Raw genomic sequence first — 14,386 nt, forward strand, 5'->3', positions numbered from 1 at the left:
AAGGTCAGCAGGTCTTTGGTTCTGGTCTGTATAACGTTTGGTTCCTGTGTCATGAATGTGTCCAGGTTCTATTACTGAGCCCCACACCCAGTCAGCTGAGCATCCAGTTAGCCTCCTAGTTAGTTAGCCAGCAAGCCAACCTCCAGTTAGCCTCCCAGTTGGAAACCATATTTAGCATCACATTAGCATTTAGTGTTGCTATTACTGAGGCTCATCCTCTTCCTCACCCATCACCATCCTCAGAACTGTCTTACAAACAAAGGGTGACTCAGTGCAGCCAGGCGGCGCTTCCTTTGTATCTGCCACTCACAGTGGTTTGACTAAACTGCACCACAAGTTTTAAACCAGAGAAGAAGAGAAAACTCACCCGAGTCCGGATTTAATGATGAGACCCCCGAGGAGGACTGTCTGCAGAAGCAGAAAGCAGCTGGACTCACAGAACACACCTGGATCCACCTGGACTCTGCTTAATGCATCTGGACTTACCTGGATCCGCCTGGACTCACATGATGAAAACACCTTGATTACACAAGCAGATGTGGACGCCCTTAAAGAATTCAAATTGAAAGAGAAAAAAAAAAAAAAAGCACAACTTTTTCTATGCGACATTTTCTAGAAGCTGTGATGTTGTTTGTTTGTTGTGATTCTTGTGTAAATAAAAACACTGATGAAGACGATGACGATGGCTCAATCTATTTAAAGGTAGACAGGCTAAAACATGTTTACAGGCAGGTGAATCACAGTATCTATATTACCCAGAATCCTCAGCTTTGATTAGCTCATAAGTTCTTTTCAATTATTCAGCTGCTTGGGTCAAATGTTATCAGTCCACAGTTTAATTATTATGTAAATGATTCTTATCAAGGGATCTGTGCTGTGATTGGCTGCTTGATCCTCCTTAAGATCATCCAGAGAAAGCACATGGAGGACGACCTTTGACTCCGAGCCCGGTCACCTGTACACACACAAACACACAGGTCATGGCCAGGTCTGTGCGCGGAGTGAAGATTAAAAGGTGAGGTAATGAATCTTACCCTGAAGGTGTGTCCCGCCTCCACCTGGTGTGTCATTTCTGACTGGTCAAGACCCAGACTGGCAGAGGTCACATAGAGGTCAGAGAAATCCAGGCCGCCAAAACAACAGGAAGTGATTTTGGTCACAGGAAAAGACACCGACCGCAGCCTCACACCTGACAGCATTCAACACAAACACACACACTTATAAACAGTATATACGCATGTGTGTGTGTGTGTGTGTGTGTGTGTGTGTGTGTGTGTGTGTGTGTGTGTGTCTAACCAGTAGTTGGGTCGATGTTGATAACTCTTCCTGCATCGAAACAGGCGACCCAAAGACGACCTTCGAGATCCACGGTCATTCCATCAGGTAACCCCTCCCCCTCCTCCATACGGTACACCACGCGACGGTTACCTAGATAACGCAATTATGGTTAGACAGAGCAAGCAGACACACAAAGCACATTTAAGAAAAAAAAAAAAGAAAAAAGTTACCGAGGTGACCAGTGGTCAGGTCGTAGTCGAACGCGTCAACCGTCAGAGCCAAACTGTCAATGTAGAAAAACGTCTTCTGATCCAAAGACCAGTCCATCCCATTAGATATGTCCACCTGAGAGGGAGACAGGTACGGACAGACAGGTCAGTGTTCTGTCCATCCCATTAGATATGTCCACCTGAGAGGGAGACAGGTACGGACAGACAGGTCAGTGTTCTGTCCATCCCATTAGATATGTCCACCTGAGAGGGAGACAGGTACGGACAGACAGGTCAGTTACCTGACTCAGGTGTTTGGTCAAGGTGAGGTCAGAGGCCACAGAGAACAAAGATCCTTGTCTTTCACGTACTGCTAGTCTCACCTCCCTCCCCATCGTACCTGAGACAGAACATACTGTCACCATGGCAACACTGATTCAGACACATGCGTAGACAGACAGGCACAGAGACAGACCTACCTGCCAGCAGCCGCCCAACTGGATCAACCTTCCCGTCATTCAGTCGGTTGTTTGGTTTGTCCCCATCAACCTCCAGCAATGATGTCATCGCCTGAGTTGGCCAATCAACAGCAACAATGCTGCGACCGACTCCTGCGATGTAACCACCTGAACTGCGAGGAACAACGAAGCCCACCGTATCACCTGAATGCAGACAGACAGGTCTGATTAATTCATACAATTTCATCAATAAACATGGGTGAATGTTTACTGCCTGCTGATTGGCTGACTTGTCTCCACAGAGTTGATCTGATTGGTTGTCGGGCTCCAGCGGTGAATTTTCTGTCCTGTGATGTCGACAAACATCAGGGTCTGCTCTGACTCCTCCCACACTGGGCCTTCACCAATCAAAGCGCCCACCTTCACAACCGTCTCCACTTTCACTGATGACATCATCAACACTACAGACCAGTCAATATTTGGTCATGGAAACAGGAAGTCAGATTACATTTAATAACTACAGCAAGATTACTTACACCATGTCATTATATAATATATAGGGTTTTGTGTATCTAATCAATGTTAATCTGTATTATTACTTTTAAGTATTTATAATAACGTTAATGTGTATTGTTATTCTTAACTCAAAGCCCTACTAGGAACACGTTTCATAAACTAGCCTTGGTACTAAAAACACTATGATGCATACATCAGATGACTAAACCAGTTTATCTATGTTTTTTCTATCTGTCCCGATTCAAATAAAACTTAGAAGAAAAAAAAAGAGTGGAGGGAAAACCTCCTGACCCCTGACCCCACGCCCCCTCCTCAAAGAAACCCACTTTTAGTCTTTTATTAAATTAAATTAAACTGTATTACGGTGAATTATTTCGCCCATTTAATAACACTGGTTGACCTTAAAAAACACCTGGTAGAAGAATGGGATGCAATCCCACAGCACGTGACCAGCACGAGGAGGAGGTAACGAATCACTGGAAAGGTAATTAATGTTATTAAAGGGGCAAAATAATTGATCAAAATGACGTTTCAAAACTTTTCTTGAGGAGTTATATAAGTTTACATGTCGTTATTTTTATTTTTGAAATGAGTTCAAAATAGAAAGTTATTTACACACCTGTGCAGGTTAATGACCGGAGCAGACGCTCGTGACCAGTTTTAATGACTCATCAACAACAGTTCGCGCGAGCGCTAGCTTGTCTGTAGAACTTGCTATGCTAACTTTTAAACTTAAGACCAAAGAAAAGATTAAACTTACCGTAAACAGACGGCAGGATTCACTGTGAACGATTTCACAGAAAACTTGACTTCTTCACGAGTCGTATTTACGTGCTGACGTCATGAAACGTCATGACGGCCACTCTGGCCAAACAAGCTGACAGAAACCTATGCGCTGAATGAAACGGAAGTGACGTTTTGACTTCTACTTTCAAATTAAATTGTTTTAAAGACGAAACGCTTAAATTAAACTTTATTCAAACATCCTGAAAATATTTTTCTCTTTCGGTGAAAACAAGTTCAAAACATTTAGTTTCTCCGCCCAGGTAGAAATGAGAACAACAACGCTTTGATGTAAAATCTGTGACATCATTATTATTGAAAATCATTTGAACAATATATCCGCACGCTGATTAACAACTTACCGTCTCCATGGAAACACAGACCATGCAGTGAAGGTGAAAGCACCAAAATAATAATAAATGATTGAAAATATATATTAAAATGAAGCTTTTGTTAAAATAAACTTTCAAATAATTCCTGTATGAAAACACAGAGCTGCTCCTGTGGTGGAAAGCTTTAATTGTGAAGCAGCAACAGCAGGTTGAATACAACAGGTAAACAGCAGTTTTGTTTTGTTTGTTTTTCGCAGTGACATCATCACGTTTGTGTTTGCAGGTAGGCTGACGTCACTGTGACCCTCAGGAGGCGGGGTTTAAACAGACTGAAGCTTTTGATTCAGACAACCACAGAAGAAGAAAATATTTAAAGCAACTGTCAATCATCACATCAGTTCCATCAATCACAGGGTCGCCTGATCGCACACGTGAGCACTCCTGGTAGCCATGGTGACATATATAACTTAAAAAGTGACATAAAGGTCACTTTTTTGCGAGGCAGGTTCTGGCACGGTTCAACCTGTCAATCAACAGGCGATCTGAGGAGGAGCATCTGGAGAGCACTGCCCCCATCTCTGACTCGTTCTTGCGCTCGATCGCAGCGTCTGCCGCCCCTTCGAGGTCACTGTTGGGGGAAGAGGAGACATTTTCACCGAGCTCTTAATGGTCTGATGATGTCACAGGTGTTCTGAGTTTTACCTGATGGCCAGGTGAGCTTTGACCTTCTGCTCAGGTGTCACCTTGGAAACATACTTCTTGGCCTCACTCTTGTTGTAACTCTTCATGCAGACTTCAACAAATGCCTGAAGAAGAATGATCGCAAAGACTCATGGGAAATGTGTTCTTTATTTAAATCAAATAAAGACCGCAAAGACTCATGGGAAATGTGTTCTCTTGTTTGTTTTTTAGAACTTACCAGGTAACCAATTGGAGACTTCTTGCTCTTTGAGAACTTTTCTAACTCCTCCCACTCCTCTTTCTCTGCCAGGGACTTCAGTTTTAACCACCAATACCTGCAGAGGTAGACAGGTGAGACACACAGGTAGACAGAGACAGGTACTAGAAAGGTGAGACGGGTATGGAGACAGACGGGAGGAACACTGAAGAACAACTGAGTTACAGTAAGTGATAGAAAAGAAGATCCTTTAACATGTGCTTCCTATGGTGGAAATTTAACCAATCACAGCAGAGTGAGAACAGTGACATCACCACCTGACAGCTTACCGTTTGTCAGGTACTCTGAAGTCTCTGTAAAGTTGTTCTGCTTGTTTGTTGAGTCCTAACGCCAGCAGAGCCTCCATGGTGGCCTGAAGACATAGCACACACAGGAAGTGACATCACAAGGAACACAGTCCCAAAAGCCCCACCCCCTTAAGTACCTGTAAGCACAGTCCCTTCTTTACCTGTAGGGTTAGTCCTAGCAGCCCCGCCCCTTTCTCATCATCTAACTTTCGCTGGAAACGAAGAAGGCGCATCTCCTCTTCTGTGGCCTGAGATGAAAGGTGAAGGTGTTTACACCCTTTATGATGTAAGCTAATGACATCAAGATTAATTAACGCTGCTCTGTATTTGTTTATGAACATCACCTGAGTATCAGTTTACCTTTGCAGAGAACTCGTTCTTCGCCTTGTTGTATTCATCGACAGCAGACTGTAGGAGAGACAGACGGCTGTCTAACCTCTGCAGACAGGTAGAGAGAGAGAGACTGATTACACATGTGTCATGTGTTCTCACCTGAACAGGTAACCGGTGTTCTTACCTTTTCTCTGTAACTGGCAGTAACGTAGTAGTTAGCCAGTTCCTGATGATCATCATCCTGATTATAAAGATCCTTTAAAGTGTCCTGTTCCTGCAGTTTACAGAACTGACAAGAGACCAGCCATCAAATACTGGACTACCATCGTTTCACTCACCACACCTGTCTGTAGTCTGTACCTGTCTGTAGCATCTACCTGTCTGTAGCATCTACCTGTCTGTAGCATCTACCTGTCTGTAGTCTGTACCTGTCTGTAGTCTCTACCTGTCTGTAGTCTGTACCTGTCTGTAGCATCTACCTGTCTGTAGTCTGTACCTGTCTGTAGCATCTACCTGTCTGTAGTCTGTACCTGTCTGTAGCATCTACCTGTCTGTAGCATCTACCTGTCTGTAGCATCTAGCTGTCTGTAGTCTGTACCTGTCTGTAGCATCTACCTGTCTGTAGTCTGTACCTGTCTGTAGTCTGTACCTGTCTGTAGCATCTACCTGTCTGTAGCATCTAGCTGTCTGTAGTCTGTACCTGTCTGTAGCATCTACCCGTCTGTAGCATCTAGCTGTCTGTAGTCTGTACCTGTCTGTAGCATCTACCCGTCTGTAGCATCTAGCTATCTGTAGTCTGTACCTGTCTGTAGCATCTACCCGTCTGTAGCATCTACCTGTCTGTAGTCTGTACCTGTCTGTAGCATCTACCTGTCTGTAGCATCTACCTGTCTGTAGTCTGTACCTGTCTGTAGCATCTACCTGTCTGTAGCATCTACCTGTCTGTAGTCTGTACCTGTCTGTAGCATCTACCCGTCTGTAGCATCTAGCTGTCTGTAGTCTGTACCTGTCTGTAGCATCTACCTGTCTGTAGCATCTACCTGTCTGTAGTCTGTACCTGTCTGTAGCATCTACCTGTCTGTAGCATCTACCTGTCTGTAGTCTGTACCTGTCTGTAGCATCTACCTGTCTGTAGTCTGTACCTGTCTGTAGCATCTACCTGTCTGTAGCATCTACCTGTCTGTAGTCTGTACCTGTCTGTAGTCTGTACCTGTCTGTAGTCTGTACCTGTCTGTAGCATCTAGCTGTCTGTAGCATCTAGCTGTCTGTAGTCTGTACCTGTCTGTAGTCTGTACCTGTCTGTAGTCTGTACCTGTCTGTAGCATCTACCTGTCTGTAGCATCTACCTGTCTGTAGCATCTACCTGTCTGTAGTCTGTACCTGTCTGTAGCATCTACCTGTCTGTAGTCTGTACCTGTCTGTAGCATCTACCTGTCTGTAGCATCTACCTGTCTGTAGCATCTACCTGTCTGTAGTCTGTACCTGTCTGTAGTCTGTACCTGTCTGTAGCATCTAGCTGTCTGTAGTCTGTACCTGTCTGTAGTCTGTACCTGTCTGTAGTCTGTACCTGTCTGTAGCATCTAGCTGTCTGTAGCATCTAGCTGTCTGTAGCATCTAGCTGTCTGTAGTCTGTACCTGTCTGTAGTCTGTACCTGTCTGTAGAGGCTGAGAGCCACCGGTTGGTTCCTCAGGGTCATGAAGAAATCTCCTCTGTTCATTTCATTCTTCAGGTAGGTCACCACTGTGTAAACTGCAAACACAGTAAAGGTGAGCGTCACATGGTTAACCTGATGGACAGCTGATGGGTGGGGCTTACAGAGGCTCACCCAGGTCCGTGTCTCCACTTTCCACAGCTTTACTGAGAGCCAACTGACTCCTTTTCATCTTCAGCAGCAGAGGAACCTGTTCGCCTGAGCGTGCCTCGAAGTCTAACAGCTGAGGAACAAAACAAACTGCTCTCTGTTACCTGGAATACAAACAGGTGTTCAGTGTTCAGGTGTGAACGTGGCGTCACCTTGATGGCCAGCTCGGTACGTCCACAGTCGTAGGCTTTGGCGGCGATGTGTGAATATGAAACCCCAGGTGAGTCCCCTACTTTCACACACACTGCTCTGGCTATGGCATCATCTGATAGGTCCTTCTGCTGCACCTGGACACGCCCACAAAGTCTAAGAGTTGGAAGGTAAATCAGACTGATGTACAGGTGAGACAGCTTACCTTACATGAAGCCCAGTGTTTGAGGACTCTGCTGACACCCTGATAGTCTGGGATCTTCAGGTAACGGCAGATCTCCATCGCCAACGGATAAAACTGTCTGTAAACCAGTCTGAAAGACAGACAGACCACAGACAGACAGGTGAGACAGACAGGTGCAGAGACACACACAGGTAAGAGAAACAGACAGGAGAGAGACAGACAGGTGCAGAGACAGACAGGTAAGAGAAACAGAAAGGAGAGACAGACAGGTGCAGAGACGCACACAGGTAAGAGAAACAGGTGCAGAGACACACACAGGTAAGAGACACAGACAGGAGAGACAGACAGGTGAAAACAGCAGACAGACAGGTGGAGCTGACTCACCTGTCGATCAGCACCTGTAGAGTCAACTGTTTGAATCTGAGGTCAAAAGGTTAAGGAGCTTGTCACTATGGCAACAGATTGATTTTGACTGACTGATCAGACATGTGATTGGTCATAAGTTAGCGCTGACTTTCTTTCCCATGATGCACCTGGAAGTGAGGATACTGAGTGTGTGTGAGTGGCAGCCCCACGTCAGTCTCTCTGACGGCGTTTAGAACTCGGAGTTCTCTGCAGGTCGACACGAAAAGATCCGGAGAGAAGTCTGTCAGGAAACACTTTCCGAAGGACGCTGCCTGGTGGACAAAACACGGAACTGTTACACCTTAGAACAGGTGAGAACACTGCTACACCTTAGAACAGGTGAGAACACTGTTACTTTACAAACACCATGCTCTCACCCTCAGTAAGGACTTCTGGGTGTTTGAGTCATACTCATGTCCTGCTGCTTCCACACACTGTCTCACTGCTTCTCCCAGCATGCTTTGCTCCTTTATCTCCCTCAAGTACTCATCAGCCTTCTGACTTGACTTCTGCAAACAGAAAGACAGACAGGCGTTCAGACAGACAGGTGTGCAGACAGACAGGTGTTCAGACAGACAGGCGTTCAGACAGACAGGTGTGCAGACAGACAGGTGTTCAGACAGACAGGTGTGCAGACAGACAGGTGTTCAGACAGACAGGTGTGCAGCCAGACAGGTGTTCAGACAGACAGGTGTGCAGCCAGACAGGTGTTCAGACAGACAGGTGTTCAGACAGACAGGTGTTCAGACAGACAGGTGTGCAGCCAGACAGGTGTTCAGACAGACAGGTGTTCAGACAGACAGGTGTTCAGACAGACAGGTGTTCAGACAGACAGGTGTGCAGCCAGACAGGTGTTCAGACAGACAGGTGTGCAGACAGACAGGTGTTCAGACAGACAGGTGTTCAGACAGACAGGTGTTCAGACAGACAGGTGTGCAGCCAGACAGGTGTTCAGACAGACAGGTGTTCAGACAGACAGGTGTGCAGCCAGACAGGTGTGCAGACAGACAGGTGTGCAGACAGACAGGTGTGCAGCCAGACAGGTGTGCAGCCAGACAGGTGTGCAGACAGACAGGTGTGCAGACAGACAGGTGTTCAGACAGACAGGTGTGCAGACAGACAGGTGTGCAGACAGACAGGTGTGCAGACAGACAGGTGTTCAGACAGACAGGTGTGCAGACAGACAGGTGTGCAGACAGTAAGTATCTTACCTCGTACTCCCTGTGGGCCTCCAGAAGCAGAGCTCCAGGAGCCATTGAAGCAATTTTAAAGATGTCCTGACAGACCACAGGAACCTCCTGAAGAAGCTCCTGATGGGTGGAGCTAATGATTCGGACTCCGTCTAGTTCTCCAACAAGAACACACTGATCCTCTACAGGGAACCTAAGGTTGAAGGTCAAGGGTCAACCAAATATTTTGTTTCCATTGTTTGACTCAGAGTAAGACTTCAAAGATCAAAGATAACACGTTAACCGTCATCACCTTCAAGAATCTGAACAAGTTCATGTTTCTAAATAATCCCGATAAAAAGCTTCAATATGACCTTAAAGAACCTCAGGAGAACGTTCACATGCACAATGATGACCTTACAAATTCTCTGGAGAACCTGAACAAGCATCTACAACACCTTTAAATGACAAACCCGAACCCGAACCCGTGCTTCAGTCAGACTGAGAACACTATTCTAGAAAGAAGCTTGACGGGCCCTCAGGGATTCTCTAAGAGCTCCAGAAGCTCCTTCACAAATGGTGACACGTGTGATCTGGTTCAGGTCCAGTCTTAACTCGAGGATACTGGATGGTGTCCTGGCAGATTCCTGCCACCAGGAGCAGTCTGTCCCACATCAGAACCACAGATGGCTGCTGACTCCTTGGTCTGCGACACCTGGACAGGTAAAGGGGGCGAGATGGGTTAACAGACAGACAGGCTGCAGAAAGACATGTTCACCTGCACACACCTGTATGTGAAATTAAGACAGGTATGCAGGTATGCTAACAGACAAACCGGGATACAGGTGTTCTAACAGACGTACAGGTATGCAGGTGTGCCAACAGACGGACAGGTATAGAGGTGTGCTAACAGACGGACAGGTATACAGGTGTGCTAACAGACGGACAGGTATACAGGTGTGCTAACAGACGGACAGGTATAGAGGTGTGCTAACAGACGGACAGGTATAGAGGTGTGCTAAAAGACGGACAGGTATACAGGTGTGCTAACAGACGGACAGGTATAGAGGTGTGCTAACAGACTGACAGGTATAGAGGTGTGCTAACAGACGGACAGGTATAGAGGTGTGCTAACAGACGGACAGGTATAGAGGTGTGCTAACAGACGGACAGGTATAGAGGTGTGCTAACAGACGGACAGGTATAGAGGTGTGCTAACAGACGGACAGGTATAGAGGTGTGCTAACAGACGGACAGGTATAGAGGTGTGCTAACAGACGGACAGGTATAGAGGTGTGCTAACAGACGGACAGGTATACAGGTGTGCTAACAGACGGACAGGTATAGAGGTGTGCTAACAGACGGACAGGTATAGAGGTGTGCTAACAGACGGACAGGTATAGAGGTGTGCTAACAGACGGACAGGTATAGAGGTGTGCTAAAAGACGGACAGGTATACAGGTGTGCTAACAGACGGACAGGTATATAGGTGTACATACCAAACCATCTGTTTGGGCGGTGTTGACTTTTTGGTGTCCACTTCTACCAGTTTGTCCTGGAGAAACAAAGTCAGATTTGAACAATCCCCAGGTACAGGCAGAGACAGGACAGAGAGACGCTTACCTGGAGGTTGGAGGAGCCTGTCCACAGGTGTCCAGTGTCAGTGAAGAGAGCCAGGTATTTATAGCTGAACGATACGGACATTTGGACAATACTACCAGCCTGAGGACTGAGACCTGGAGGGACCTGCAGATAGATGGTTCAGAGGGAGACGGGTAAGGGTGGTCCGGTGTCGGACAGACTATGTCTACCTGTCTCTACCCGTCTGTCTCTCTGTCTATCAGTCTTTCTGTCTTACCACAGCAGTGCATGCGGTGTTGTCCAGGATGAAGAGTTCAGGACCAATGGACAGCAGGACTTTAGTCTGTCTGTCCTGAGTGAGGACGACCCAACAGGACGGCTTCCCCTGCAGACCTGAAGATGGACGGACGGACGGACGGACGGACGGACGGACAGACAGACAGACAGACAGACAGACAGACAGACAGACAGACAGACAGACAGACAGACAGACAGACAGACAGACAGACAGACAGACAGACAGAGACAGACATTTAAAAAATTCAGTTCAGTGAATAAAAATGTCCAGAGTTTTTAAACCAGAGTAAAAACTGAGGTTCTACAGGTTCTACCTGGGACTTCTGGTAACCGGCGAAGCTTCAGGTCATCAATGTTGGTTGCCAAGGTGAAACGTGAAGATCCAGTTACAATGGCAATACCTGTTCCATAAGGAGAGTGGAACACTTTGGCTTCCAACACCTGACTCTGGACCACTTCCTGTTTCAACAACAAGGAAAGAGTCTCAGGGTATTAAACAGGGTTAGGGTCCAGGCCCATAGTGAAAGGGTTAGACAGGTATGCAGGTGTTGTAACAGACAAAGGTGGATACAGGTGTGCTAGAGAACAGAATGGTCAAACTGACCAGGCCCATGTTGAAGTGTCTCTTGAAGGATCCAAACAGGTCGTAGATTAGAACCGATCCGTCCTCCTGAACACACAACAACTCGTCACTGACCGTCCAGCCCAGGTGAACCACAGGACCACTCTTCCACTGAGATTCAGACAGGGAGAGAGACAGGTACAGTCAGACTGTGAGCTGAAAGGAAGACCCAGAAGATACACCATCAACAACTCACCGGGAAGCTAGCCACGGAGACTCCAGATGCAGAATAAATCTCTAACTGAGGACGAGAACTCGGAGAACGCCTGTGTGGTTCTCTGAGGAGAGCTAACAGACAGAGAGATGGTTAGGCATCATTAATAACCACTAACCCCTAACCCCTAACCTCTAACCACTAACCTCTAACCCCTAATCTCTAATCTCTAACCTCTAACCCCTAATCTCTAATCTCTAACCTCTAACCTCTAACCCCTAATCTCTAATCTCTAACCTCTAACCCCTAATCTCTAACCTCTAACCTCTAATCTCTAACCCCTAATCTCTAACCACTAACCCCTAATCTCTAACCTCTAACCTCTAATCTCTAACCCCTAATCTCTAACCTCTAACCCCTAATCTCTAACCCCTAATCTCTAACCCCTAATCTCTAACCACTAACCCCTAATCTCTAACCTCTAATCTCTAACCTCTAACCACTAACCTCTAACCCCTAATCTCTAACCTCTAATCTCTAACCTCTAACCACTAACCCCTAACCTCTAACCCCTAACCCCTAACCTCTAACCCCTAACCTCTAACCCCTAACCTCTAACCACTAACCTCTAACCCCTGACCCCTAACCCCTAACCACTAACCCCTAACCTCTAACCCCTAACCACTAACCCCTAACCTCTAACCCCTGACCCCTAACCCTAACCCTAACAGACAGAGAGATGGTTAGGCATCATTAATAACCTCTAGCCCCTAAATAATGAGTAAGTAATGTTAGAGTTTATAAATAAATGTAATATCAGTGAGGCAAAGAACACAGGAAGAGAAGCTCACACCATGGAATTCAACCCAACACAATAACCTCATTACTGAGTGTGTGTGAGTGTGTGTGTGTGTGTGCGCACACCTATTGGTCCTCCATACGGAGCTGCAGCCACCAAACTTTCTCCGAGTCCGTCCTTCAAGTTCCAGCACATTTCATACAGCTCTGTTTTACTACACACACACACACACACACACACACACACACACACACACACACACACACACACACACACACACACACACACACACACACACACACACACACACACACACACACACACACACACACACACAGTGAGACTGTAATACTGTCTGTATGCAGTCTCGGCATCATGGGGGTGCATTCACGGGCCATGCTCCCTCCAAATGAGCCACCATTCCCCCCCAAAAAAAACAACAACCTGCAGACCCTAATAAATAATAAATAATAAATAAAAGTGATATTTGATATTATACTAAAAGTATTGAGCTTTAAAGAAATGTAATAAAAAAAAACGTAAAATAAGACAAAATCATGCTGCTCATATGTGCTGAACTCCCTGACCCTCCTGACCGGGACTTGAATAGTGTGGGACAAGGTCTAAGCATAGACCGGTATCAGAATCTAAGCATAGACCCGTATCAGGATCTAAGCATAGACCGGTATCAGGATCTAAGCATAGACCAGTATCAGGATCTAAGCATAGACCAGTATCAGGATCTCAGCATAGACCAGTATTAGGATCTCAGCATAGACCGGTATCAGGATCTAAGCATAGACCGGTATCAGGATCTAAGCATAGACCGGTATCAGGATCTAAGCATAGACCAGTATCAGGATCTAAGCATAGACCAGTATCAGGATCTCAGCATAGACCAGTATCAGGATCTCAGCATAGACCAGTATCAGGATCTCAGCCTGTGTATGAAATATAAACGTTTACTGGGTTGTTGTCAATGGCAAAGTCACGTGACGCTACGGATGAAAGGACGGTTTGTCGGGCTAACAGAGTGAGGGTGTAGGGGTTAGGGTGTAGGGGGTAGGGTGGCTCTGGCTGAGACTCTCGTTAAGTAAACGTGGATGTAATTTAAAAGACATGAGAAGTACAGCTGAGTGAGCTAGCAGAGCTAACGTTAGCAGCGTGCTGTTGTTACCACACAGCTAACAGCTAGCCTTTTCCATCTGCAGCCTGCAGTTATTTAGCCACTGAGCTAACCTCTGTCATGTGAACGCTGAAGCGGAAATAAACTGACCGATAAAAAGCTTCTCCCAGCGGGTTCCAGTTAGCGGTGATGAACGCCATGGTGCTGTTCTCCAGATAATGAACAGTTTCGAGCTTTCAATCAGCTGATCAACAACATTCTGCTTCTTCTTCTTCTACGGTCAGCAAACTCTGTCGCCGCCTAGCGGCTGCTCTTTGCATGTTTATGAGTTTATATTTTATATCAACGCTGTAAACAAAGGACAAAAACAAAAGATGACCATAAATCATAAATAATGCATCAATAATACGTAATGTTAGAGTTTATAAATAAATGTAATATCAGTGAGGCAAAGAACACAGGAAGAGAGGCTCACACCATGGAATTCAACCCAACACAATAACCTCATTACTGTGTGTGTGTGTGTGTGTGTGTGTGTGTGTGTGTGTGTGTGCGTGCGTGCGTGTGACAGAGTAATGAGGTTATTGTGTTGGTTTGAATTCCATGATGTGAGCCTCTCTTCCTGTTTGTGTGGTTCCACCCTGCAGAGAAGGAAACCTTCAGGGCCTTCTAAAGACCAACTTTGATGGCATCAACATTTACTAAAGTAATAATTTTACATTTAAAAGAAAATCTGGTGCCGCAGCACCATAAAAACAACAGATAAGAGTCTAACAATTCAAATCAATCGAGTAAAAAACGTGAGCATAAAACCAGATCTAAAAGCAGCAGTTGTAGGGTAAGAGAGCCTTCCCGAGCCGGGGGGGGGGGCAGCTTGGTCCTG

The 14,386-nt window shown here is 46.0% G+C and overlaps 2 protein-coding genes across 2 annotated transcripts; both read right to left on the minus strand.

The window, feature by feature from the left end:
• Nucleotides 1-677: 677 nt before the first annotated feature.
• rgn (regucalcin) lies at nt 678-3,318 on the minus strand. The gene is made up of 8 exons (XM_079336400.1): nt 3,222-3,318; nt 2,236-2,406; nt 1,967-2,149; nt 1,790-1,887; nt 1,509-1,623; nt 1,297-1,428; nt 1,035-1,189; nt 678-955 (listed from the first exon to the last, which is right to left on the minus strand). Exons 2-8 carry the CDS (start codon nt 2,399-2,401, stop codon nt 905-907), a joined length of 900 nt encoding a protein of 299 aa, XP_079192526.1. The 5' UTR covers nt 2,402-2,406; nt 3,222-3,318; the 3' UTR covers nt 678-904.
• A 425-nt stretch (nt 3,319-3,743) lies between these two features.
• Nucleotides 3,744-13,843, minus strand: vps16 (VPS16 core subunit of CORVET and HOPS complexes). Its single transcript, XM_079336446.1, has 24 exons — nt 13,654-13,843; nt 12,503-12,591; nt 11,621-11,712; nt 11,407-11,535; nt 11,117-11,261; nt 10,783-10,898; nt 10,548-10,670; nt 10,424-10,479; nt 9,550-9,639; nt 8,967-9,138; nt 8,133-8,264; nt 7,900-8,027; nt 7,735-7,770; nt 7,372-7,480; nt 7,169-7,303; nt 6,981-7,089; nt 6,807-6,904; nt 5,339-5,443; nt 5,182-5,259; nt 4,983-5,069; nt 4,804-4,886; nt 4,496-4,592; nt 4,279-4,382; nt 3,744-4,204 (listed from the first exon to the last, which is right to left on the minus strand). Exons 1-24 carry the CDS (start codon nt 13,701-13,703, stop codon nt 4,063-4,065), a joined length of 2,505 nt encoding a protein of 834 aa, XP_079192572.1. The 5' UTR covers nt 13,704-13,843; the 3' UTR covers nt 3,744-4,062.
• Nucleotides 13,844-14,386: the final 543 nt, after the last annotated feature.

This window comes from Symphodus melops, assembly GCF_947650265.1.
Source record: "Symphodus melops genome assembly, chromosome: 23".
Lineage (NCBI taxonomy): Eukaryota > Metazoa > Chordata > Actinopteri > Labriformes > Labridae > Symphodus > Symphodus melops.